The 27802-nt window shown below is 39.3% G+C and overlaps 2 protein-coding genes across 2 annotated transcripts; one reads left to right on the forward strand and one right to left on the reverse strand.

Annotated features, from left to right (window-relative positions):
* Positions 1-87: 87 nt before the first annotated feature.
* LOC137094793 (eukaryotic translation initiation factor 2-alpha kinase 1-like) lies at positions 88-23927 on the reverse strand. Its single transcript, XM_067460549.1, is given in 17 exon segments — positions 88-289; positions 1114-1347; positions 2156-2235; positions 2348-2459; positions 6764-6870; positions 8476-8584; positions 9131-9410; positions 9921-9978; positions 10360-10459; positions 10832-10912; positions 11474-11573; positions 12303-12334; positions 15937-16073; positions 19023-19181; positions 23675-23797; positions 23800-23878; positions 23880-23927. Coding segments are annotated over 17 exon segments (1971 nt in total). The 3' UTR covers positions 88-157.
* LOC137097928 (ankyrin repeat domain-containing protein 61-like) lies at positions 4868-5979 on the forward strand. Its single transcript, XM_067473393.1, has 2 exons — positions 4868-4875; positions 5004-5979. The coding sequence occupies exons 1-2, from the start codon at positions 4868-4870 to the stop codon at positions 5890-5892; spliced, it is 897 nt and encodes a 298-aa protein (XP_067329494.1). The 3' UTR covers positions 5893-5979.
* Positions 23928-27802: the final 3875 nt, after the last annotated feature.

Genomic DNA, 27802 nt, shown 5'->3' on the forward strand with positions numbered 1-27802 from the left:
AAGCGGCCTCAGGGCTCATTCATTTAATGCAAAATACGACTTCTATCTTTTTTGTGACCCAGACAAATGACAGACAGATGCACAAAATTGTGTGAGAGTTTTTATATAAAAAAATTAGAACATCTTTCAAAGCACCATATAAATATAATTATCTGGCTTAAACAGGAGAGCCGAGTTCCTGACTTCTGTGTCTTTCCTCTTTCTCTTGCAGCAATAGCTGGACTCTTTCTTTAAGCAACCTGATTTCTTCTTCTTGCTGTATTACTTTCTGTTGCAGACTGCAAATAACCTAAAGATGAAGAATACAATGATTATATTTTATATCCTGAAGAGCGCCATATCTTAATAGCAGACACTTTCTCCATAAAAGTCAGCATGCCAGGATTGTTTTATATAAGTCTAATTATGTACCCATGGCAGGTGTTTTCAGTTAAATTAACTTAATGTCCCCAAAGGCATTTTTGTCAAATGCTAGTACTATGGTAACTACTAGTAGTTATTGACAAAAGTCAAAGTTCACACCAATACAAAGAAAATTAGTCTCTAATTCCATTATGCTGTTTTGATCTTTTCCTTCCCGTAGCTTCCTCAATTCGGAGTTAAGCTAAATTAAGATGAATGTGTGATATCAAAGAACTGATAGTGAAGAAAGAAATTAAAGCTCTACTACCAACATGTCCACAATCCAGTATCACATAGGAGAAAGGCTATTTTCCTTTTGTAAAATCATGCAAGGATGTGTTTTTATGTCACTATTTAAACTGACATCCCCCCCCCCCCCCCCCAAAATCTGATATGTGCAACTGACTGCCTGATGTACAGGCTTCTCTAGTTCTAGACTCCATGACAGCTGCAGATCCCTCCAACTATTCTTAACTGTATATAAAATGCCAGATGGTATACTGTTACAAGAAATTCTGGTTAGTTATTAGAAACAAGGTCATGAAGTAGTCAGTTTTATACAGTATCAGATACCAATGCTGTGTCTGATAGCACTTTCTACAAGACTGTAAATTAAACAAACATAAGTATATTGACAACTGCTAAGAAGATTTAATTTGCATACAAGAATGTACTCTCAACTTATTGATGCAAAAATAACTAAAAACATACATTTGCTGTGTTATGGAATAGTTCGCTTTCAAGAAGTTGAGCAGCAGTTGGTCTGTTTGAAGATTTGAGGCTGGTTAGCAGCTTAATGTATTTGGTCTGTACTGGCCATTTACTGCTAAAAGAGAGGGGAATGTTGCTATTCCTTAAGTCCATCAAAACTTTAGTTCTCTCCATTTCAGTTCCAAATGGCTGGAAAAGCTCAAACAGGATGACACCCAAGCTGTACATATCTGACTAGAGGCAGAAAAGAGAGGAGTTCAGTATTATCATAAAATAATGTCTAAAACTAAAGTAAAGGTTGTTCACACCATATTAAGTACTGAAAATAGCTTCAGTTTAATGATAATATAATGAAAAATATGGGCTCTGCTAAATTTTGAAATCATTTGTGAATATAGTGTTTTAACTATAATTATTTGGGATTACATATATGAATGGATACTATACAAAGCTGACATTGTCACTGTATTGGCAAATAAGGAAGGAGACACTTGTTCCTTCTCTGGGAGGGAGTTCCTAATTGGCATGTAATTACCCAAATGGCTGCACTACACTTTTGTCTCCCCTTTCCAACATTTACTTTGACCAGCCTTTTGAACATGTATGCTGAAAGATAATAGTTATGCTTTCAACATAACAGAAGTACAGTAGAGTCTTGCTTATCCAACCTTCGCTCATCCAACATTCTGTTTTATCCAATGCAGTCTGCCTCCTGCCCGGATATTGCAACTTTTCAATACACTGTGATATTTTGGGGCTAAATTTGTAAACACAGCAATTATTACATAACACTACAGTGTACTGAACTGCTTTTTCTGTCAATTTGTTGTAAAACATAATCTTTTGGTGCTTAATTTGTAAAATCATAACGTAATTTGACGTTTAATAGGCGTTTCCTTAATCCCACCTTATTATCCATCATTATCCACCATTTTCACTTTTCCAACGTTCTGCCAGCCCGTTTATTTTGGATAAACAAGACTCTATTGAACTGCAATTGAGATCATTTTAAGAAATGATAACTAGATTTAGGTTATTCTACCTTAACGTCATAGTGAGAACCTTCTAGTTGTTCGGGTGAAGCATACAAGCAAGTGCCAACTCCAGATGTATGCATTAGTTCTGTGCAAACAAACAACAAAGGTACAATTTCAGGTTTACATTAAGAAAAGTAACCTGAAGCAGTATCATCTGAAACACCCATTTCCAATTCAAACCAAATCTTTGAAATTACCCGTTCTCTTCTTTGCACTTATTGGATCTTCTTGTATAATGTCTCTACAGGCCAGCCCAAAGTCACCTATTTTCACATGGTAGTCAGATCCTTGTAGAAAAATATTTCTGGGCTGTAAAAGCAGGAGCTCTGGATTAGTTGTTTCAGAGAATTTTGGCAATTTTTTACAACAAGAAATGCAAGCATTTTCCAGTCTCATGAAGGCATTTCCACCTATCTGCAAAAGCATGTTGGCTGCAAAAAGCAAAGGTAAAAGGTAAAGGTTGTCCCCTGACATTAAGTCCAGTCTGGGGTGTGGTGCTCATCTCCATTTCTAAGCCAAAGAGCCAGTGTTGTTCATAGACACCTCCAAGGTCATGTGGCCGGCATGACTGCACGGAGCACCGTTACCTTCCTGCCAGAGCGGTACCTATTGATCTACTCAAATTTGCATGTTTTCGAACTGCTAGGTTGGCAGAAGCTCACTCCGCTCCCCAAAATCGAACCTGTGACCTTTCGGTCAACAAGCTCAGCAGCTCAGCGCTTTAACCCACTGTGCCACCGGGGGCTCCAGCAAAACTAAACTACAAATCAGGAAATTATGTAAAAAAGACTTTTCTACACAGGTATTTCCTAGGTCCAAATAAGGTGTCATCCCTGCCAAGGCAGGAGAACCACTCAATCATCCAATTCAGGGTAGAAAATGTATAACCGTACAGAAGCTGGACTACAACTCCCATTAGCCCTAGATAGCATCGCTGATGGTACAAGATGAAAAGTAATAGCCAAACATCTTGAAAGTTACACATTCCCTATTATTACTTTCATTGGTTCTAGAACTAGACACTGCATCATCACAAATAACTGCCGGTCCAAGCCCAGAATTCTGGACTTCATTTTCCTCAGACAAAGGATTCACAGTGAGGCATTTTCTCTCCTAAGATGGGCAATCTGACTGGAGGCTCCTTCAGGCAGAACAACAAGGTACCAGACAGAAATAACAAAAGCCATAATGACTAATGTCACGTTTCAAAATTCAGCCTATCAGCTTATTAGTTTCAGGGTCTACTTCTAAATGACCAGCATCAAAGTACCACAACTAGTTGTAGAGAGAGTTAATTTTGCTAAATCATACTAAATTCTTGTGAACGCATCCCTCTGTATATCAAAAATGTCAACTATATTTTGATAAAAACATCAAATCCAAGTGGTCAGTTTTTGCCAAATATTTGTCCCATCAGTTGATGTGAACAACCCCAGATCTAGAAATAGACAAAATTAAGGACAAATCAGAACTGAAAGTATCTCATGTTTCCAATTTTAATTCTGCTGCTCTTTCAGGTTACTATAGCTGTCCCCCCATATCATTGGTAGACTTCTTTTTTTGTGATTTGATTATTCACAGGTTTGTAGCTGCCACTTCCTCTTCACAATCACCTGGCCCTCCAACAGTATCTGCTAGATTTTAAACTGGCAGCCTTTCCATCTTGACCCACTCCTTTTCCACTCAATCCTCTCCTCCCAAACCCTGGTCCTTCCAAAAGACCCAGCCAGATTTTAAACTCCTATGTCTCAAGCTCTAGATTCTAAATATATAAAAATAATCAGAATACATCTAAAATATAAGCTTTTGAAAACCATTTTTCAACCAACATATTTCTATGTCCACAGAACTATAAAGGCTTTGAATTGAGTCACATTTTATTTCAACTTCACAAAGAACTACAATTCAAGGGTTTCAGCTCAGGAAACTAACCCAATAAGATTATCACAGTCCTGCAAACATGTAAGAAAAACCATTGAGCAAGAACTTGCAAACCTAAACTTGTTTTTCATTATTATTTTAATTTCTTTCCTCTCTGGGATGAATGGCACAATCAAAGCTGACAAAGAAACCACGTGGAAGATGGATGAAACAAAATACACAGAATGAAGATCCTGAAATGAGGTAGTGTTTAATCAAAACTATAAAAGGCACTGGAATTCAGATCGGGTGAAAGACAAAAAAAAATCCCAAGGCCCTCAAACCCAGGATTGCGGCTTCATTCGCCCAGTATTTTGTGCTGTGCCTGGAACAGATTTAAAATGTATTTGGCATATCTTGCACTCCTATAACATACACCCCAAAGGGTATAATATAATTGTCTAGTAGAAAATGTTAACAACAGAAGTTCCCAATCTTTAGTCATCCAGGTGTTTGGGATTTAGCTCCCAGAATCCCTGACCATTGGCCAAAGTAGTTTAGACTTCTGGGAGCTGAAGTCCCAAACACCTGGATTAATAGAGTAACACTGGGCAATTCCATGAAAGAAAACTACTCCTGTTTACTAAAGGGGTAACGCTTAAAGGCACATAAGAGGAAGGTATTGTCAATAGTACTGGATTGATATTTTACCGCAGGCCTCTTAAACCTGTGGCCCTTTCACGTGCTTTGGCTTCCAGCTCCCAGAAGCCCTAGCCAACTTGTTCAATGGTCAGGTATTCTGGGAACTTAAATCCAAAACACCAGATTAAAGAGGCCTGCCTGACAGGCTTTCCCCAATGATAAGGTGAGAAGGCTGTCTTCTAGATCAAATATCCCCAACCTAGTGTCATTCAGGGATGCTAACACATTGTAGCGCAGGAGAAATAGAAACTGCACATATGTCACCATCTACTTCTATCACTATCCACACAGTCGAGAGACAACGGGATGTTCTTCAAGCAAACATCAAAGAACTGAGGAAAGCAATAATAAAGTTGCACTTCACCTCAAACTAAAGGAAGACTTCAACAAGACGAGGCCTCTGTTCCCTCCCCCTGACTACCATCCTCTTCATTTAGCAATCGTCACTGGATATCCTCACATCATACCAGGTTTGCTAAAGCGTGGGGCACAAATAAATGACAGAGATATGGCAGGACGAACTGCTCTCCATCTGGCGTCCGAAGTGCTCAACCTAGAGGCGATGACACTTTTACTCCGCTGCGGAGCCAACGTAAACCTCACAACCCCTGCCACAAGAGAAACAGCACTCCATTTAGCAGTCCGGTCTTCCTCTTGCAAAGCCGGGATCATCTTAGCGGCAGGTAGCAAGTGTGTTGAGTTGCTGTTGTTTAATGGAGCAAACATACACATGAAAGACTGGAAAGGACAAGAAGCTATTCACAAAGCTTGTCGAAATGGCAGAGAAGATATCATTAAGCTTTTGTTCAATTATGGGGCGGATGTGAACTCTTTAACCCCAGAAGAGGAGTCTCCACTGTTTCTGTTCCTTGAAAAACCAAGCAATTTAAGGAAGCTAAATGTGCTGAGGGAGCTACTACGCCTAACCTATCCTTTGAAATTAATGAACTCCAAGGGCCATCTCCCCAAAGCGCTGTACAATCCCAGCTGTGAGCTACTGCATGACCTGCTCAGGGATATGGCTGCGCAAGTCTGGTCCTTGCAGGACATCTGCAAATTCAATGTCAGGAAAGTATATAGAGGAACCATGAAATGCTGGCTAAAAGGGATGATTCCAGCCCAGTTGTGGAACTCCATATATATTCGTCAAGAATATTCATATGCTTCAAAAATGAAATGATTAATTTACTTGAGGCCCAACACGCATTTTGGAACATCATTAAATGAGAAGACCAGAAATGGAGCTCCACTATGCTAGCTAAATAAATGAATGTAGAATTGCCTGCACTTTCTCAATGAGTCCTAATTCTCTTGAATATTTCAGTAGTGTTTATTTACATAAAATGGTGAAGTAGTCTACAACAAGACTACTGTGTTTAGAGATACATACAGGTACATTTCCATGAAAAAGACAAGTTTTGTCTTTACTATGAAGGTACAGGTGGTGACAATAACTATAATAACAATAAGATATAACAGAGCTTCAAGCAAGCATCAAAAGACTGAGGAAAGCAATAATAAAGTTGCACTTTATTATTATAATAACAATAAGATATAACAGAGCTTATGTGAAGTTTGGAGTAATTTCTTGAGAAAAAAATGAAATAAAGATATGGACAAACCTGTAACTGTAAAAGCAGCGACAGGGTTGCAATTAGAAAGGATTGAACAAGAATATTCTATACAAAAGTATTCTAAATGTTAGTAGATCAACAGGTACCACTCTGGCGGGAAGGTAATGGCGCTCCATGCAGTCATGCTGGCCACATGACCTTGGTGGCATCTATGGACAACATCGGCTCTTTGGCTTAGAAATGGAGATGAGCACCACAACCCAGAGTTGGACACGACTAGATTTAATGTCAGATGAAAGTTTTACCTTTACTATTCTATACTTTTCCTGGATCTAAGCCAGTATATTTAATCTTTATTTTATATAATTCAACTAGCATCTTATTTTTAATTCACTGTAGAATGTAGGAACTGATTTCTCTTTACAAAGAAAGTAAAAGAGCCTCAGTCTTCTATATGAAAAGTGTATTTTAACTTACTTTAATGTCCCGGTGCATGATTTCCATACTGTGGATATAATACACTCCTTCAAGTAGCTCTTGGAAGATTTTTAATGTCCCTTGATTGTCAACGTGGTGATATGGACCTTTAAAATGGAAGTAGTTATTGTTTTTCAATATGCAAAAACAATACAGAGCATCTGTCTATGTTAACAAACATATTCTATCCCTGTTTAATAAGATATGACAGGTGAGCCTTTCAAGAAAACGTCAGTCTAGATTGGTCAAGTTCATGTTTCCAGTCAAAACAAGACTTAAAACAGAAACTAATTCTATGAAATGTGAATAAGAGTGAAATAAAGAAGCAGATGAAATGGAAATAAAAAACAAAGAAATGAGGTATATAAGGCAATACTCCAACTCCAGTGAATAATATAGGCAGGACCTATTGAAAGAGTTAAAGAATCGAAGAAATTAAGTTTGAATAATTCATTACAATGTGTCAATCTTATTTCTTTCATTTTTATTTAGGGAACGGGACCATATAAATCATGTTAGAATCATAGAGCTGGAAGAGACTACAGCGGCCATCCAGTCCAACCCCATTCTGCCATTTAAAAAAACAATGAAAGCCCTCCTGACAGATGGCCATCCAGCCTCTGCTTAAAAATCTCCAGAGAAAAAGACACTAGTGGATTCCCAGGCAGCATATTCCACTGTTGAGCAACTCTTACTGTCAGGAAGTTCATTCCAATATTTTCCTGCCATCTGCATCCAGACACATTTTACCAACAGCTTTTCTGTTCCATCTCAAACAGCCACTTAAAACCTCTGCAGTCAAGATGTATGAGCAATCCCCATTAGATTTTTCTGTGAAAGCAGGAGGCCTTGAGGATTTGTTGCACTAAGTCTAATTAATTTTTTCCAGTTATTCAAAGAGCTATCTATTTGAACAGAAAATTATGTTTAAATGGTCAAACAAATTTGGGAGGTAAATACTTGCATAACTGCAGGTAGGAAATATCATGTTTTTGGAGGCATTCCCTTTTGCTTCAGGAAATGCCTCAAATATGACACCTGCTCGAACAAAAACGAACTTCAACTTATGGATAAGCACACTCCCCTCTTCTTTAGAAAGACTTCCTTTCATATATACAAATATAGACTTCTTGAATTATTCAAAGTGTTTTGATCCATTAATCTCATAATAGACTTTCGATTTAGAAAGCGTCATTACCCAGCGATCTTTTTATTAATTTAGTGATAGACAGGAAAGAATCTCAAGAGTTTTAGATCGCTGTGCAGCAGCAAATGCAGAAAATATTCAATGGTCACATCAGTCAGACAGGCAACTCAAGATATACAGGTTGATCTCTGGGTGATTCACAGTAGATCTGCAAGGAGTTCAGACTCACAGTTGTTAAAACAGATGACTCTCTAACCGTCCATCCTACATTGTATGGATGAAGTTAAATTTAGGTAGCCAAGAATGTTTCTTTTTATGAATATACCTCTGTTTAGTTCCAATATTCAAAACAGATACTCAAGTTCAAAATTCCGTAACTAAATTGGCATGTTTTGCACATGAGTTTCAGGGTTCTACTGCAAGCAAAGTAGATCCCATAAAAATGGCACTTCTTTCTGCCCTGGAAAATAATGATCATTTAGATACAAATTCTACCATCAGAAGAGGAAAATAACATTTCAAAATCATGGCAATCTATTTTAAAAAAAAAAGGTTTAAAGCTTACTGGAAGCACCCTCTGCTTTGAAACAGCTTTGATTTCGGTCGGCAATCCAGTCCCACAATGATATTTCACACAGCTGCATCTGTATGTGAAGCATCAGATGATACTCCATCTGAAAAGGAAGGATTAATAAAGGTTCTCTCAATGTGCTACATGTATATCCACCTAGGGCTGTATCCAATATGGTCTCTGTGCCTTCCAAAATCCTATGCCTCCTGCATCACTCCCCAATGCACAAAATCTCTTAATGTGGAGAACTGGACAAAAGCTTTTTAGTGCCATAGAAGGTTACCAGAGGGAACCACCTAAAAATCCTGGCACAGTTAATAGATAAGCATTTAAGGCATGGTACAAGGCATGTTCTGTAGCCCTGGCAGCTGCCCCACAAATTTCAGGCAACTCTGGGGCTCTATAATATCCCACCACAGATGCCATCTTATCAAGCAGAAGCAATGACACATCAAACCCAATTCGGGGCAAATTTTATTTAACACTGTTTCTGGGTGGCAGATGCTTGGCATTTTAAAACCAGAATGGGTTAGCAGAACTGTCAGTTTTGACCAAAGACCTAAATCACCAGATGCTACCCAATCTTGGGGGCTAAGCAGGTCCCGCCCCAGGCTGTTTGGAAACAAATCTGCTTACGTTCTGTATTTACCTCACACTGCTGCAGCAAAGAAACCCCTTTCTGGGATGATTGTTCATCACTGTAAGAATCATTTGTGCTCATGTTGTGTCGATCCTGATCACGGTGGGGCACAACTGATGCAGGGGTTTCATTGTATTTTAAAACACCAGAACTGTCATTTGAGCAGCTGTTTTTGTGCAATTTGTGTACAGCGTTTCTTTCAGAATTTCCATCAACAGAATCTTCAGGGTTGAGGTCGGCAAAGACAATGGAACTGCTGTCTTCCATATCCTGATCACAGCATGGATCTCTGCAAAAAATATGAGGGTGATCCTCAAACAGTTGCAGAAGACCTTAAAAAGAAAAAAAAGTCTTCAACTCCCCTAAACCCTTTCACTAAAGTGTAATTCAACTGAGCTCACAGAATCCTCACTATTTGGAGAAAGAATTGAGACGAATAGGAAGACCCTCCACACTTGTGGGTTTAGCTTTTTCAGATTTAATTAATATGTTCTGTCTAGTAATCTCTAGCTCTCCCATGGTGACTCTACGCTCAACTTTCACTGGAAGGTTTCAATTCATAGATTTTGACAGACAAAATAAACAGCCTCTACTTTTTTGTTAATACTATTTATGGAAATATTTGCTATTAATCGGGCATCGTGAAATACTTATCTTCTTCAATCTCCTAATTAAAAACAAAGATAAAAGACTTTGTTCTTCAGTCTAAAAAACAATTCCAATTGTAATATTAATACCAATTCTCTGATATTTTTAGACATTCTAAAGAGCAATTTGATAACATATATGGAATACATACACAGAACTTCCTTGCTCAGAACACACTTTGAGTGATGGCAGATTTAGGTTTGGTTCACCTATAATTGAATGAGAAACATTACATTTTACTTTACAACATACCCCTACATTCATTTCTCCAACCTCAAAAGATGATGATGATGATGATGATGATTATTATTATTATTATTAATCAACTTTTAAAAATGTATAGGAAATTAAAATACTAATACATTAAACTTCAAAAATTAATGTTATCTTCCCTAAAAAAAATTAAGGTAGCCGCCCCCGAGTCCCTTCAGAGAGATAGGGCAGAATATAAATGAAGTGTATTATTCAGTCATGGCAGTTAAAGTGATTCTGCAGTGTAGATGCAACTTGGGATGCACTGCATATTAACTCCTGCATGGAAGGGTGCAAGTGACACACAGAAGCCATAGCGTTGATAATGCTATACTCACCTTTCATGCATGTTGGTTGAACATGCTCCATCCAAGCAGTGTGGTAACCTACAATGTTTGGGTGCTGTAGCCCAGCCAACACTTTCACTTCCCGTAATACCTTAAAAAAGACCAAACATAACATACTGAATGCACTGGACTACCCAGCATCTAACATATTTCTAACAGTTCAGAAACTGGTATCGAAATAAAAGAAGAGGTACCCCACTTTTAAACCAATAAAAGTATAATTCTTGTGGTAAAGAGTCAAAGCACAAGTCAAAGGACTTGCTTTCCATGCTGCTGACCCCAGAGTCAATTCTTGATGTCTCCAGGCTAAATATCAGGTGGAAGATTTGGCAAGGTTATAGTAGGAACCTCTAGGGTAGATGGATAAATAATCCAATATAGAATAAGGCAGGTTCCGTTCATGTAACAAAAAAAGACTTCTTTTGATTCAGAGGATGTGAATGGTTGAGGCATGCATACATACCTTCATGCAGTCTCTTTTGGTGGCCTTCTTAATAAGAATCTTTTTAATTGCATAGAATTGACCATCAAGCTTGTTTCGGACCTGAAAATAGATTGCCCGCATGCCAATTAACATCAAATTTAAATAAAAATTAGCTAAATGATGTTCCATATGCACCTCCACTCTATATCACTTTTGTCCACTCATAATACTACAAAATGATTCCCTGGGCACTAATACAAAGAAAGGTGGCATAAAGGTGGAAGAAAACATAAGGCAAACTTACAGGCAGGTTCATCACCAAGAGAAGTCTTTTGGCTTCACCTTCTGCTTTTAACTCACCCACTGAAAACTCAGATTATTATCACAGCTGCAAACTGGGATAGTTGCTAAACAAGTGTAATATCCAAAACTTGTCCCAAGCAAGCTGATTTCATCCCTGTTTTATGAACAATACTTCTCAATTAATTTAGTGATTGGTTTGGAATTAGTTTATTCTGTATGGAATTAAGTCTATTTATACTCTTTATCCCAAACTGTCTCCAATATGAAATCCAGCCAAAACACAGAGGGAAAATGATAAGGTACAGGATTGTAATCCTACTTGTTGTTCATTTTAATGTAAATAGTTCTTAATAAGTTGCTGACAGAGCATCAAAATACCTTGTATACTGTTCCATATCCTCCTTTTCCAAGTCTTGAAATCTCATCGAATTCATTAATGTAGCGAGAAGTCTGTGCTTCAAAAAGAATACTTTCCCTACTTTAAAAATAGACAAATTCAAAAATTTAAAGTCCTGAAAAAAGACCCTTTTTTTAAAATACCTTTACATTGTTCAGTACAGACAAATCACAGACACAGGTATAACATTACTAGATGTTAGAGACACGTTTTTATGTAAGATACACACTGACTTGTCTGCTAAACAGCACCACTACAAGTCTCTACATTGAAATAATAGTAAATTCCAAACATCTACATATATGGACTATCTATACAAAACTCAGGAAGTTCTGCAGAATTAGTCAGCGTCTTCACCCTCATGAGATATCACTATCCTTGTCAAAACAAACTCACTAAGAACATGACCAAAAAAAAGCATGGTTTTGAATCCTGGTTTATTCTCAATACATAGTTGAAAGAAAATATAGTTCCCTGAATTCAGAACACCACAGGCAACTCTGCTACGTTTAAAACAAAAAATGACGCTTTCAGTATTATCTTGGGATGCCCTGACATTTCTACAGCTTGGTACCTAACATTAAATTACTTTTTGTTCCAAGCCTAATACTAATTTACATTTTATAACTGTGAAACAGAGAAGCTGATAATTATCTTCAACATGTGCACCAGAAATAAGCCTTGCTGAGTTCAACAGATCCCATTTATGAATAAAAAGACTGAACAACACATACAGTTGTCATAGTTTTCTCTTTATATCCTTTTAAAGTTTATAATTTAAATCTTGGTTATAGTTCTTTGATCTCTTACCTGTTTGTACATGGATTACCATTACCAAACTCCTGCAAAACATAACAAAAAGCAAACATTTCATAAAACAAATGGCTAAATAATATATATGAATGTAGTAACATATGCAGTATGTTTAAAAACAGCTACTTCTAGCAAAAAACAGCTACTTCTAGCAAAATTAAAATGAAACTGAAATCAAAGAAATGTCAGCCTTAAACTTTGTTCATTTTTGTTTATATTTACATAAAATCTAGAATGTCCCAATATTCACTCTTCCAACCATATATCCTCTGTCTATTCTCCACTCCTCCAGTCCATTCTGTGAAGTGAAGGAGCAAGCTGGAATGCCGATTTTGTTTTCTCTAAACCTATACAATTTCGCTCAATTTATAAACACATCTGTGAACTCCTACTGAGCACATTAATATCTGTCCAGATAAGACCAATAATATTCAAATGGATAATCTTTATAGCTCTCTCACCAAAGCATGATCAGGGAAATCTAACTGTATTTCTATAAGTCTTGTTTAATTTAAAGTCAAACAAGAGGAAGAAATGATGGGATTCATGGAGCAGGTATCTCAGCGGCAAAAAACACAGCAGGGCAGGAGCCAGTCATGTTATCTTGGGAGAGTACTGTTGATTCCAACCTGTCTTCTGGTTTCAATAATCAAACTAGCAATGGTAACACTCTTCTTGGGTTGAAAATTATGCTGCTCAAAACCAGTGTGTGAACAGGAAATCAATTACTATTCTGGATTTGATTCTGGGTGAGCCTGTAGATCAGGCTCATATGACAGAGACATGATTGAATACAGCAGCCTTGCCAGCCATAATAACTTGTGCAGCAACCAAGGCTCAGGGTCCCCCGGAATCCTATCATGATTCCCTCCCAATCTCAGCCTTCAGGGTTTAAGGGTGTGAATGTGGGAGTGGCAGCCAGGACAGAATAAGGTTTCTGTCAGTGTACTGTCCATTCTGTTGTTTCTGTCCTGAGCTTGCCAGGGTAATCTCAGGGTTAATGTTGGAGTGCTCTTCAGTTTTGGTTCTGGGGGATTTCAACACCTATATTGGTTCTCTCGTAGCAGTAACGGCTCAGGACTTCCTCCCTTCTGTGGGAGAAGACAAAAGCATGTCTGGCTACTCTCTGGATCTTGTTTTCCGTGCCCGGTAAAGTGATGGGGATTTGGGAGTGGACGAATGTTCTATTGTTCCATTATCATGAACACTATCTGATGACATCAAAACTTTCTGGGAGCCAAGGCCTCTGCAAAGGTGGAGGACCTATTAAGACAGTCCACCCCCCAAAATGGATAAGACTCAGAAAGTTTCCTTGGTGGCTCTTGGGGACTTTCCTTTTGCCTTAGCAGGCAATTCTCTGGAATGGTGAAATGACAGGATAATGGATCTGCTCGCTCCTGAGCTTCTCCTCTCAAGAACTGAAGCAATCTTGTTCTTTGGGAAATTAGCAGCAATTAATCAATTGAGACAAGAACAATGTTGGCAGCAATATTAATAATCCAACACAGAACAGGCCACAGCCTACTTAAAGGCCTATTTTATAACTGTAGGGATTTTTTAAAAGTTCTTTACCACTACTGAACTTGTTAAAGGCCATTCAGTGTAATAGCTTTGATTGATCTCTTACATCTTGGCCCACAAGAGGAACAGAGAAGAATACAAACTGTGCAGCGGCGCTCTACTTTACAAATAGCATTGCTCAAATTTGTTCTGTTACTATAGTTAATCCAGGTTCAGCAGAGGTAACCTTGGCTCCCACTATGCAAGAGACAGCATTGCTCTCAACAATCTCCTCTACAAGTGATGGGGCTGCCCCCAAATTAGATTTCTAAAGAAAAACTTTCCAAGTGATCAGCAAAGTTATGAACCTAATCCCAAAATCAGGCTTCTGTCCCTATAAATCACATTTGTGTCACAATATACTCCACATTACAACACAAGAAACTAATTGCATTTTTGTGTCTCACAGCAAGACTTTAAATTGCTTTTTAATTGAAATCTTTAAATAATTTTTCAGTGAACACATAGATTATGAGAATTTAGAACATTCCTGTAACGATGCCACCAGTTGAAGGGACATTACTGATTTGTCAGGGTCTCCTACAACTTGTAATGAATCTACAAAATTACTAACAGCCACTAGCCTGTAATATGTTTATCTTCCTTTGATGTGTTGCGCGGCTTGACTCGAAAGTATATGAAACAGAGACTTGGATTTAAGAGAAACTGTAATAAGTGTATTGAAGTATAGAAGCTTAATGGTTTCAATGTTTCTTAACTTCTAGAGGTACATTCCTTCAGTGGTTACATTTATAATCTTTCACAAAACAACTCTTAAGAACACTGTTCTTTTTACTAGAGAGGTTTTAAACTTATTTCCTTCAAAATGTGTTTCTTTCCTTAACAGATCACTCCAGATACTAGCCTATTCCTTCCCTCTGTTATTTCTGTTACAGTAAAGATTCTTACTGGGGTTCTCTTCCCCTTTTTGCTCAAACCCTAACTACTAATCTAAATAAGTCAACTTGACCTATCTAAACCACACAGGCTAAAAGCCTAAACCTTCCTGATTCTCAACATAGTAGAACCAGCTTTCCCTGCGGTTCTCTGACCACAGACCGCCTATTTAAAATGCCTGCTCTTGCCAAGTGGCAGTTGGGTCCTCCCCTTTTTCCATGGCAACCCATCTCAGAGTGAGCTGAGCTGGCTACCATCCCCCTAGATATGCTACTTTAAATACTTACCCCTTTAAACACCTACCTATAATTATACATGACTGCAGGTTAAAATTCACACTTCACCACAATTCCCTTGACAGAAAAACTAATTTTTTATATTCATGATAAGATGACCAGACAGATATAAGCTTTTAAAATATCAGTATTGTAAAAGATTTTGTTGCCCCCTGGGACACTTACAGGATTAAATTACAACAAGAAACCCCATAACTTCTGCATAATCCACGTTGGCAACCTGTAACAGGCGTCTGATATAAGCAATTAACAAAATGTATGTGCCTGTTGCTTGCTATTAGGTTTTTAAAAATAGTATTTATGATCCTATCATTACCCCAACAACAAGAACTCTAGTTCGATGTACATTTGTCAGTCACCATTTGTATTAGCTGTTACTTCTCATCCTGGCGTGTTTCTCAACTGACGGATTATGGTAACAGCCATTGTTCTATCTCCAGAGATTATTGAACCACAGGGATGGGAATGAATTTATGAGATGGAGCTATGAGAAAAAGGAGAAGGAAAGTAAGACAGCTGTGCTGAACTATGGTTTACCCCTTCTGTGTTCAAAAATTAAAAACGCACTTTCAGTTCAAAGCTGTAGCTGGAACAATTCATCACGGAATATGGTGTCCAAATGAACTGCAACATATTCTCCTCCCATGAAAGCGGCATTCCAGTACCATAAAATCAAAGTGTCAGAACACAGAGGAGGAATACTAATACAACAAAATTATCACATCTCCAGCATCCTGTAGCTTGTATATTAAAGCAAATCTGAAAAGACCTGAAATCTTATGGGTTGTATATTAAAGCAAACCTAGAAAGGTCTGAAATTCTATTCCATTTTTACTAATACTGAAAAGTACAGAAAAAAGTAAGACAGGTAAGCTTACCTCATTTAGTATTTGTTTGTTCGCTGCTTTCATTAATGCGGCAATGGCCCTATTATGCTGCAGTCTCAGACTACTAAATTCTTCACATACAGCAAAATCAGATAGCAAGCGCATTTGAGTAAATGTCTTACACAGTACTGTAGAAACAAGATCAAAACAAAAATACTTTAGAGAGGAAGGAAAAAAACTTTTAGGCAACACTGAGACTCTTAAAAGCGCAATTATTTTTATGTCCTGATGCTTCAGAAATTGCTATTATTTTATGTGAAGGCTATCTTTAAGGGTGAAACTCTCATACATTAAAAAAGGTATTAAACACCTTGTAATACACAGGCAATAATAATAATTCATTAATTCAACCTCAAAATATTAAAATCTAGTGAGTAATAGCAGAAGGGTGGGAGAACTAAAGAAAGTCTGTAAGGGTTTTCTAAATGCTTGTCACAATGAGGTCTGACATCTGCTAATATATTCCCAAAACGGAGACCAGCCATCAAAAGAATCAATAGTTTCAACAACGGATGCTACATAATAGATAATTGGAAATTGGACTGGCTTGATATTGACACAAAGTATTGCTGGCTATCAAAACAAGTGTTAATAGATTATATATTGCCTTTGGGAACTCCAGAGGTTGCTATTAATACACCAAAGTTTTAAAAATGTATGTGTTTTATTTAACTGTTGGACTTTGTGTGTGTGTGTGTGTGTGTGTGTGGTTTTTTTCCCTTCACTATGCTGACCTGCTGGGCTGGGGAAAAGGGAAGGTGTAAGACCAGGCTGCTGGGAAGGACTTGCAGCCATTTCCGCTTGGCTAAAACTAAAAGGAGATTCCAGGATTCTTTCTGACAATGCACTCCCTTGTCTCTTCCTTTTCCCTTCAACTGCTGATATAGGACGAATGCTCTGGATGGGTCTTCAGGGAGAAAGGAGACTGCTGATTTGCTTTTTGAAGCTCCAAGATCCCCAACCAGGAGCTCTAGCTCCTTGGAAACCCACGGAGAACAATTACCCTAGGACTGAGGAGGTAGAGAACTAAGTAGAAGGGGAAGCAAAGAAGAACATTGCCTGAATGCTGCCCAGGATACGCTTCCCATCATGAGACATGCAGAGGGGGGCTTTACGTTTTTTCTAGCAGCCTGGTCTTGCACTTTTGCAAGGAGGATGTATGTGAACACGGGGTCCAAAGCAATTCCCCATATGGAGGAAGAACTGATGAAACCTGCTGTTTCGACACTCTGAAACGGTAGTACTGTACTGTCCTTTTTAAAATGTTAAATGTGTGTTTGGGGGTGTAGTAAGAAATGTGTGGTTTCCTCACTTTCATGGGGGTTTTGCACACCAAATCCCTGAATGTGGAAAATAATAATAATAATAATAATAATAATAATACTTTATTTGTACCCCACTACCATCTCCCCAAGGGACTCAGTGCAACTTACATGAGGCTGAGCCCAAACACAACAATACAAGCAATAATAACAACAATACAAGCAATTAAAACACATAGACAATAAGAAACAACATTATCAATAAAACAACATATAGTTAAAAACAGTGGGAGGCCAAATGTTAGGTTAAAATTGGAAATAATGCTGGGACATGAACAGAACGTGATACTGGTGTGTGTGGAAGGGCATATGAGCAGACCTAAAGAAATGTAAAGTGCTTTAGAGGAAAACCAGTTGTATACACATCAGGGACAAGAAGATGCACTGCCTAATCTTGAGAGTGGTACATGCACTCTGCATCCATCATTTTTGTCTCACACACACCCAACCCTTCTTCCCACAAACACATGCTTGCCAAAAATTGGGCAACTATATACGAAGAAATCTAAAGGATACAACTGATTATTGGTATTTTAGGATACTGGGGGAGGGGGTTAAGCCTCTTTTAGACTAACGAGGATTTCCTTCAAAATCAGAAGGTTCTAGGGACATAATTGAACAATTTGCAAACATGGGGATGACAGTATAAAAAGTTTTGGGGCATCTTTTCTGTGTTTTTTAAAAGGAATTTAATGACATTTAATAGTATTAATGTTTTTTTAAGGAATTTTATGGCAGTACCACTTGAAGTAGAAAAAGCAATTTATCAATAAGCTTATGTAGGCAATTAATATAAACAAGATTATCATGGCTTGGGCAAGCAACCCAAGGCTAACCTCTTTATTCAGTAAAGTAATATAGTTCTTTATCAGTCTTCCTTGAAAGACATACATATGATAGATTAAAAAAAAACGTACCAGTATTTGGAATGCAACAGTTAAACTTTGGGGGAAATATCGCAAACATGGCTGCAATGTATGCTAAAGCAGTTAAACTGGATTCCTTTCTTGCCAAAACAAATTCTTCCCCATTAAGGTTCCAGATAATTTATCTCCCTTGAAAATGGATATTCAGGGCATATGTGAGGATAATAGGTTGTAATAAAGAAGCCAATAAATGTTAGCGCTGTTATTGCCATTAATATTAACATTCAAGTATCAACACAAGCCATTATAAAGTAAAACATGGCAATGTGCATATGGAACATTAAATCATCTGAGAGTGATGCTTCTACATGTTAACAAGCATAGGATGCTGGGGATCACACACATAGCAAAAACTACCACTGAATGTTAACACCACATTTTGCCTTATGTGTTCCTGTGGCAGCGTTCTTTTGTTTGGGTTGATAAAAATAATCTAGCATTATTTCAAGACAGCCAACGTGTACATCCTGGATCTGTTTATCACCAGTATCTAACAACTGAAAATGAACTTCAAACAATAGCTATATCCAAGGACAGAATTCCTAGAAAATAAGCTATTTCCACAATATGGTTAAACCCAGACAAAGTTAAGTACACAGAAAAGTATAGTGACTTCCAGGTGCAGTCTGGATCATGTCAACTTGGAAGTAAACCCACTGCATTCAATGATGTTACTCCTTTGAAACGATGCCTAAGATTGCACCTAAATATTCTTACTTAATAAAGAGTATAATAAAATACAAGGATACCAGTGCCTGTCTTCAGTCTTATACTGCAGACACTGATAAGCATCTCTGTACTAAGAAGCACATGTAAAGCTCTTACTAACATTGAAACAGGCGTCTAGAGCGCGTAGGATCTTGTGCGTAGATGTGACAAAGATGTTCTAGTAGAGAAACAAGCAGTAGCTGGTTGGCAAATGATGATGTGATGTTCATTATCTTTTGAGAACCATTTAAACCTCGAAGCTCTGTAGGCCAATCAGAATCTGAAAATGAATGGGCAAAAATTGAACCAGAAAATAATCAAATTGAACAGACAGAAACACTGTGAAATTAAAGCAACGGTGTCCCAATATTTATTCTCCCCTACAGAATATTAGTGCTGACACGAGCAGACATAACTTCCAGACAGTTGCTTGAGGAAATACCTATGTTCACATAAATCTTTTTTTTAAACCATTTAGAACCTATATTATGAAGAGATTGAGATCCAACAAGATATTCTGTGGGCATAGAAATAACTGTTTGTATAGGGGAATGGAGTGTCCTCAAATAGAGCACGGTTGAGTGGTCAACTGGTTCCCTAACTGGCCCTCCACACACTAACATTTTAGTTACAGATTCCACTTTTTAAGTGCAGTACATAGCAGACTTCTGCCTCCAACATGTAACAACAGTATTCAAGAGCAGCTCCTATTTAAGCATCAGCCTAGCTGAAGATGACAAATAACTCTTTGGAAGTAATTAAGTGGTTTAAAGAAAAGTTAATACAGGAATCCATTCCTTAATTACTTTGGAAGTAATTAAGTGGTTTAAAGAAAAGTTAATACAGGAATCCATTCATCCCTCTGCATCCAGCATAAATATTCAGTAGGAAACTGTAAGAGAAAGGCACTCTCCACTCCAAATCTGCAGCACTGGACATTCTATTTTTTTTTCTTTAAAGTGCAAGTTTGTAAATTTCAAGCAACCTTCTATGAGGAAAGTACTGTATAATATGACTGGAAGCCTCACCATCAGGGATCAGTTAGCTGCTATCCCTGTCTATTGTTCTGTTTCTTTTTTGCTTTATTTTTGTATAATGTATCACCTCATTTTAAATGGGCACAGCATTAGAATTAAAAATAATATAATTGGCTTCCATGTAATGCAAGGGGGATGAGAATTATGTGACCTTCCAATTATCAAAAAGCAATCTCCAGTGTTCCTTCCAACATTTATTTGGCATGGAATACTGGAAATTCTTGTCCAACAGCTGAAGAGTCCCGTGATTCCAACCCAAGTCTAATTTAAAAAAAATAAACTGATGCAACAATACAGTACCCCAAAGCCCTGGAAAGAAAGCCATAAACCAGAATGGAAGAAATGATTAAACATTCCCATGCTCCTCTGTCTGAAGGTAAAGAAAACTGATGCAACTACATAACTGTTTGGTTATATAAATCCCTCCATTCCAAACACTGAGACTGTTAAATAATCTAGCTTGACTAGCAGCATGGAGCAGCATAAACAACTTATCAGAACCTGTGAAAACTCAAAAAAATATTCAAATGACTAATATATCTGACCATCACATGTCCTAATGCTACCCTTCCGAACCGTTTAGGGCTTTATAGAACATGACCTGCACCTTGAATCTGGCTTGGCAACTTACCACCAGCCAATGAAGCTGTTTTAGTAGGGGCATTGTATGCTTCCCTATAGTTTGCTCCAGTAAGGAGCCTGGCTGCTGCCCATTGTACCAGTTGAAACTTACGGGCCGTCTTCAAGGTCAGCCCCACGTAGAGCGCATTGCAACAGTCCAGTCTGGATTTAACCAAGGCGTGGACCACCCTGGCCAAGTCAGACTTCAAAAGGTATGGTCACAGATGGCGCACAAATTTAAGTTGTGCAAAGGCCCTCCTGGCCACCGCCGACACCTGAGCATCAGGCGACAGCGTTGAGTCCAGGAGGAACCCCAAGCTACGGACCTGCACCTTCAGGGAGAGTGCAACCCCATCCAGCACAGGTTGCCACCCAATACCCCTCTATCTTGTCTGGATTAAGCTTCAACCTGTTAGCCCTCTAAAGTCTTCTTTAAAAATAACATCTCAGGTTTATTAACAAAGTTCTTGTATATATTCAGCATGCTAATCCATAGTCCAATGTCTTTAAGCATATAGATACAGTCCAAACTACAGGGTGAGGCAGCATAACTTCCTTTTTTTAAATGCGCGCCATTCAGTCGGTTGAAGACGTAGCGGAGCGCTAGTGGTCTCGTTTGAGAGGCGGGAGTATAAAGTTTTGTCCTGACACAGTTCAGTCGCCATCATGCATTGGAACAGTGAGGAACGTGCTTTTGCCGTTGAGGCCTACTTTTCGAGCGGATTTGGAGTGGCCAGCCCACTCTCCAGATTTGGCCCCTTGTGATTATTTTCTATGGGGTTTTTTTTAAAATCCTGTGTTTATGTGATCCGTCCAAGGATCCTTCAAGATTTGAAGACCAACATCCAGGAAGAAATTGCCAACATAATGCCTGCTATGCTGGAAAGAGTCATGACAAACGTCAGAAATCAGTTTACTCAGTGTATGGAGAATGGGGGACATCACCTACCTAATTTGATCTTCAAAACTACATAAAACAAAACTTTAGGTATGTACCTACATTATAAAAAAATAAAAAAATTCTGATTCATACAATGGGTTTTATTAAGTTTTGAGAAAAGGAAGTTATGCTCCCTCACCCTGAACATGGCTATCATGTCTCCTCTCAACCTTCTCTTCTTCAGGCTAAACATGCCCAGCTCTTTAAGCCACTCCTCATAGGGCTTGTTCTGCAGACCCTTGATCATTTTAGTCGCCCTCCTCTGACACATTCCAGCTTGTCAACATCTCTCTTCAATTGTGATGCCTGGAATTGGACACAATATTCCAGGTGTGGTCTATGCTATTCCATAGTCTAATGTCTTTAAACATATAGATGTAGTCCAAACTGTATAACTGCACTCACTGAAGTTGAAAAGAGACAAACTGAATCCATCTCCATTGAGGTCTAAAAGCCTATTGTATGACAAAAATGGAGCCCTGTGTCTGAAGCCCCTCCTGCACCAAAGAGGTAGTCAAACTGGCAAACCAAAATGTACATATAATATAGGTTAAAAACAACAACAACAAGGCTCTGGTATAAACCACAACAACAACAACAACAACAACAACAAGGCTCTGGTATAAACCAGTACAGGTGGTCCCAGTGGTCATCGGCGCACTGGGTGCTGTGCCAAAAGATCTTAGCTGGCATTTGGAAACAATAAACATCGGCAAAATCACGATCTGTCAACTGTAAAAGGCCACCTTACTTGGATCTGCATGCATCATTCTAAAATACATCACACAGTCCTAGACCGACTTGTGATTTTGTGATACGAAATCCAGCATATAGATCTCGTTTGCTGTGACATACTGTGCTTTTGTGTCAATAATAATAATAATCTTTATTTATAACCCGCCCCTATCTCCCCAAAGGGGACTCGAGGTGGCTAATATAAGGCCAAGCCCAAAAATAATACAATACAATTAGACAAAAAATAACAGGAAAAAACATCATAACAATATATATAAAACAACAGATAAAATAACAGATTTATTTATTTATCGTGTCATCAGCAACCATACCATTGTGTTACAATTCTAACAGAACAAAACAAACAAACAGATTTTTTTAAAAAACAGATTTTGCAAACTTGGTAGTTGGTTAAATGTCCTTTGACCAGTATCTGGCCACTTGGGAGTGCCTCTGGTGTTGCCGCAAGAAGGTCCTCCATTGTTCATGTGGCAGGGCTCAGGTTGCATTGCAGTAGGTGGTCAGTGGTTTGTTCTTCTCCACACTCGCATGCCGAGGATTCCACCCTGTAGCCCCATTTCTTAAGATTGGCTCTGCACCTCGTGGTGCCAGAGCGCAGTCTGTTCAGCGCTGCCCAGTCTTCTGTGTGCCCAGGGGGGAGTCTCTCATCTGGTATCACCCATGGATTGAGGTGCTGGGTTTGGGCCTGCCACTTTTGGACTCTTGCTTGCTGGGGTGTTCCAGCGAGTGTCTCTGTAGATCTAAGAAAACTATGTCTTGATTTAAGTCGTTGACGTGCTGGCTGATACCCAAACAGGGGATGAGCTGGAGATGTCTCTGCCTTGGTCCTTTCACTATTGGCTGCTAATTCCCGGCGGATGTCAGGTGGTGCAATACCGGCTAAGCAGTGTAATTTCTCCAGTGGTGTGGGGCGCAGACACCCTGTGATAATGCGGCATGTCTCATTAAGAGCCACATCTACTGTTTTAGTGTGGTGAGATGTGTTTCCACACTGGGCATGCATACTCAGCAGCAGAGTAGCATAGCGCAAGGGCAGATGTCTTCACAAATAACAGATAAATATTATACACATTTATAAACAGTTAGTGGAGGCTTGGAAGGTTGCGATTTCCAACAGAAAATTGCCAGAAGCACTTAAACACTTTGGCACTTTCACACTGCATCCATTTATTTTCTAACTTCTGTTTTCCAAACACAGGCCTTCCAGGTGTTTTGAACTTCAATTCCCAGAATCCTTGCTCTTGGGCAAAGCAGCTGAGGCTTCTGGGAGTTGAAGTCCCCAGCACCTGGAGGCCTAGTGTTTGGCATCGTCACCCGAACTAACTGCGAAGGCCATTCCCAACAGAGCTGGTTATGGCCTTGTAAAACCAAAGCATTTCCAATATGGTTGCCCCGCCCCTTTATTTGACCCAAACGCACCGTCGAACTGCGGGCCCGCGGCCTGGTCGTCGGGGAACTCCAAAGCTGGGGGTGGCGAGGCCTTTTCGGCTCCCGGGGGCCGCCTCTGGCCCCCTTTCCCCCGCCACATGGCGACCAACGTCTCCTCTGAGGCCCTGCAGGTCCCACTGAGGGAAGGTGAAGCAGACCGCGCAGGCGCAGACGAGGCACAGGTTCTTCGTTGGAGGGAAAACAGGGCCAATGGCGCCCCCACAGGCCGTTGAGGGAAGCACATGCTGCCCCTTCCACTTAATAAAAGCTGAATAAAATCCCATATTATTTGTTTTGAACTGGAATATGTGGCAGTGTGGACTCAAGACAACCCAGTTCAAAGCAGATATTGTGGGATTTTCTGCTTTGATATTCTGAGTTATATGGCTGTGTGGAAGAAGGGCCCTAATTGTCTTCCCTCAGAACAAAGGCCCCGTCTGTTTTGCCATAGTATGCCTTTGAAACTGCATTATGTGGTCAGTGTGGACTCATATCATGTGGTGTGCCGTTACACCCAAACTAAGATGTGCTGTTCCTATGTCTGGGCGAACCGCTGGGGCTTTCTGGAGAAAATTGAGATAATAAAAAATGGAGTCCACTGCGAGGTCTAAACATCAAAAAGGGGGATATTTATTTCAACAGTTGTTCTCAATACTCAATACAATTGTTCTCTCAATAGTCAATTAAACTTATCTCACTATACTTAACTAAATACCCCTCCATTCAATAGTTCTCAATTGTACTTATCTTAATTCTCAATAGCTCAATAGTTGTTAATTTAGCTTATCTAACTATGCTATCTCAATTCTCAGTAGTAGGTAGTTGGTAGTTTTTGCGGTGGTTTTCTCTGGGCTGCCCTATTTGGCCCTCAGCACATCCAAAAGGCTTCTATGGAACTGAACAGGGTAGGGAGACTCCAAGAAGGAAAACTCTCCCCAGGAAAAAGGGCGGCCTCTAAGAGCTGCCCCCTAGGCCAATCACTGCAAAGAGTTTGCAGGCTGGTTCCCCTTTTTCCCGCCTTTGGCTGCAACTCCAGGACTTGCAAAGCTGCAGAAGCTTCTAACAGAAAGGGCAAAGGCAGCCGAATCAAACAACCAAAAAAGGCAATAAACCCAGTCTCCTGGGAGACGGAACATGCGGTTTAAACTCTACACTGACATTGTAAAGATTACAATGTCCTGAGTAGATTACTGCAACGCACTCTACGTGGGTTTGCCTTTGAAGACTGTTCGGAAACTTCAATTAGTCCAGTGGGCGGCAGCTAGATTACTCACCGGAGCATCATACAGGGTCCCAAATCCACTTAATGTTTTGGTTTGGGTGCCTTTTTTGATGTATCTATTGCGTTGTTTGTTATCACCCATTTAGGGACGTATGGTGAACCTGCCGCCATCACCCCTTGGGACCCTCGGGAAACCGACAGGCCATTTTGGTCCTTGATGAGATGGGATCTGGGGATCTTTGGGCATCAATTAGATGGTGGCAGTGATGTTATGGCAGCAGGGAGCCAGCTGGGCTCCATGTTGAGTTTTGGGGTGCAAAAAGGGTGGAGATAGCCATTAGTTTTAGAATTAGCCTAGAATTAGCCTAGGAGAAGAATGGCACCAATTTTTGAGTGATCCGTTAACCCACGGATACGGGGGCCCGATGGGTTCAGAGGAATGCAGTTTTGGCCTCCCCGGGGTGCAAGAATCACATTCTGGGCAGGCTGGCAGCTGTCTGCAGCCAGAGAGAGAGAAAGTTAATGCAGACAATAGTTGGAAGCATTGAAGGACACAAAGTAACACTATAGAGAGGAAAAAGTTACAATTAATTGATACTTTATTGGGGGAATTTGTTACAATGTTAGGTAGGGGAGGAAAGTGAGGCAGAAAGAGAGTCTGGATTATATGGCAGTGTGGACTCAGTTAATCCAGTTCAAAACAGATAACTGGGAGAGCAGTGAAAGAGCAAAATAAATTTTAATCTCCCTTCTCTCTGGTTGCATCTACAGTGACCACAGATGCCCCTTCCACATAGCTGAATAAAAGCCCACATTATCTGCTTTGAACTGGAATATATGGCAGTGTAGACTCAGATAACTCAGATCAAAGCAGATATTGTGGGATTTTCTGCTTTGATATTCTGGGTTACATGTCTGTGTGGAAGGGCCCTCTATCCTGAATCACAGTGCTCTAACAACGCAAGGAACGAATGCACACAGGAACACACTTTAGAGACATAGTAGGATAAGCAAAATTGAGGGATACTCCAGAATAGGCAGAATAATATAGATCAATGTGCACAGATGTAAACCACGTTGTATGGCAAAACCAATTAAGGGATGGACACAAACTACAGAGAAATTAGGCGCATGATGAGCTTTTTTTGCATGCTTTGGCGAACAGTTGTTTTCTAGTCGATGCAGTTTGAAGCTGGCTTTGAATGCGATTAAATGGTCAGTGGAGATGAAGCCTATAAAATGCATTTCCAGGGGGAACATCTGTGAAAATGGAAGGCTGGCTGCAAACTATTTAAAAAGATGTGTTTACAAAAATATAAGATATTTCAGCTGGAAAGGAGATTATGTTTATGATAATATATAATATAATAGAGCTGGAAGAGAACTTGTGGGGCCATCCAGTCCAATCCTCTGCAAAGAAACAGGAAAATCACATTCAAAGCACTCCTGACAGATGGTCATCCAGCCTGTTTAAAAGCCTCCAAAGAAGGAGCTTCCGCCACACTCTGGGGGCCCTTTCACACAGATCTATATCCCAGAATATCAAGACGGAAAATCCCACATTATCTGAATGTGGACTTAGATAATCCAGGGCACTTCCACACAACCCTATATCCCAGAATATCACGGCAGAAAATCCCACAATATGTGCTTTGAACTGGGTTATCCGAGTCCACACTCAGATCATGTAAGATTTTCTGCCTGGATATTCTGAGATATAGGGCTGTGAGAAAGGGCCCCCAGTTCTAAACAGATATTGTGGGATTTTCTGCTATGATATTCCAGGATATAGAGCTGCGTGGAAGGGCCCTGGGGCAGAGAGTTCCACTGCTGAACAGCTCTCACAGTTAGGAAGTTCTTCCTCATATTCAGATGGAATCGCTTTTCCTATAGTTTGAAGGCATTGTTCACATCATAGTCTCCAGGGCAGCAAAAAAACAAGCTTGCTCCCTCCTCCCTATGACTTTCCCTCACATATTTATACATTAATAACACATTCATTAATCATGTTATTAAAATTATTACTGCTTCTTACAGTGTTATCTTATATGTGTACAAAAACATGTTCTGTTAGATTAGAATGCGACTTCCTCCTAGGCTTAATGACTTGACTGTGAACATTATATTTCTGGAGGTCCACTTTGTAGCCAAGAAAGTAAATATAGCAACAGCCTTTTTCTTGTAAAATCTCACCAATATTTTGCCCAGTAGCCATCTGTTTAATTAACAGGAGCCCCAATTTGCAGAATATTCAGTTTTTTTAAAAAAACGAGCAGATATCAAACATAAAGGTAGCGAAGTAGAACGTATCCTTTCCAGGTCCAAGTAATTGAACATTTCTGCTTGGAGTGTCTATCTTTCCATTATATGTTCTTTCAAAAAGCAGTATGGATGCTTCTGCTTCCCTTGATGTTTTCTGCTCGGTGTGGGTTTCTTTGACTTTCTACAGAGGCCTTTCTTCCCCCGTCAAAACTTTTCAGCTTTCAAAGCTTGTGCATGCTGAGTGCTATTTTTAGATAGTTGGAATTGCAAGGATTTGGAAGATCTGATTTCTCTGTATTCACCAGGAACTATTCCAGGGCTCAAAATCTTGACCCTTTTCCTCCTATTAGTGAGATACTTCTGAAGTAGCCAGACAATTGGATGCCGCCCATTGAACTACTTCAGCAGGGCATCATTTCCTTGTGCTACTCATCAAACAATCTCTCTCTCCACCTTTTCCATAACCTTGTGGTTTAGCAGTGACCTTGCCGAAATATCTATTTTGATTCCTCCTTCAAAACTGAAAAATGTTTCAGTGGAAAATATTTCCCTTACTGAAGAAGAGGGAAAATTCTACTGCATCTCTGCTTTATTGATTTTTTATAAAAACACTAGCCATCCCCTGCCACACGTTG

This window comes from Anolis sagrei, chromosome X (assembly GCF_037176765.1).
Source record: "Anolis sagrei isolate rAnoSag1 chromosome X, rAnoSag1.mat, whole genome shotgun sequence".
NCBI classification, from domain to species: Eukaryota; Metazoa; Chordata; class Lepidosauria; order Squamata; family Dactyloidae; genus Anolis; species Anolis sagrei.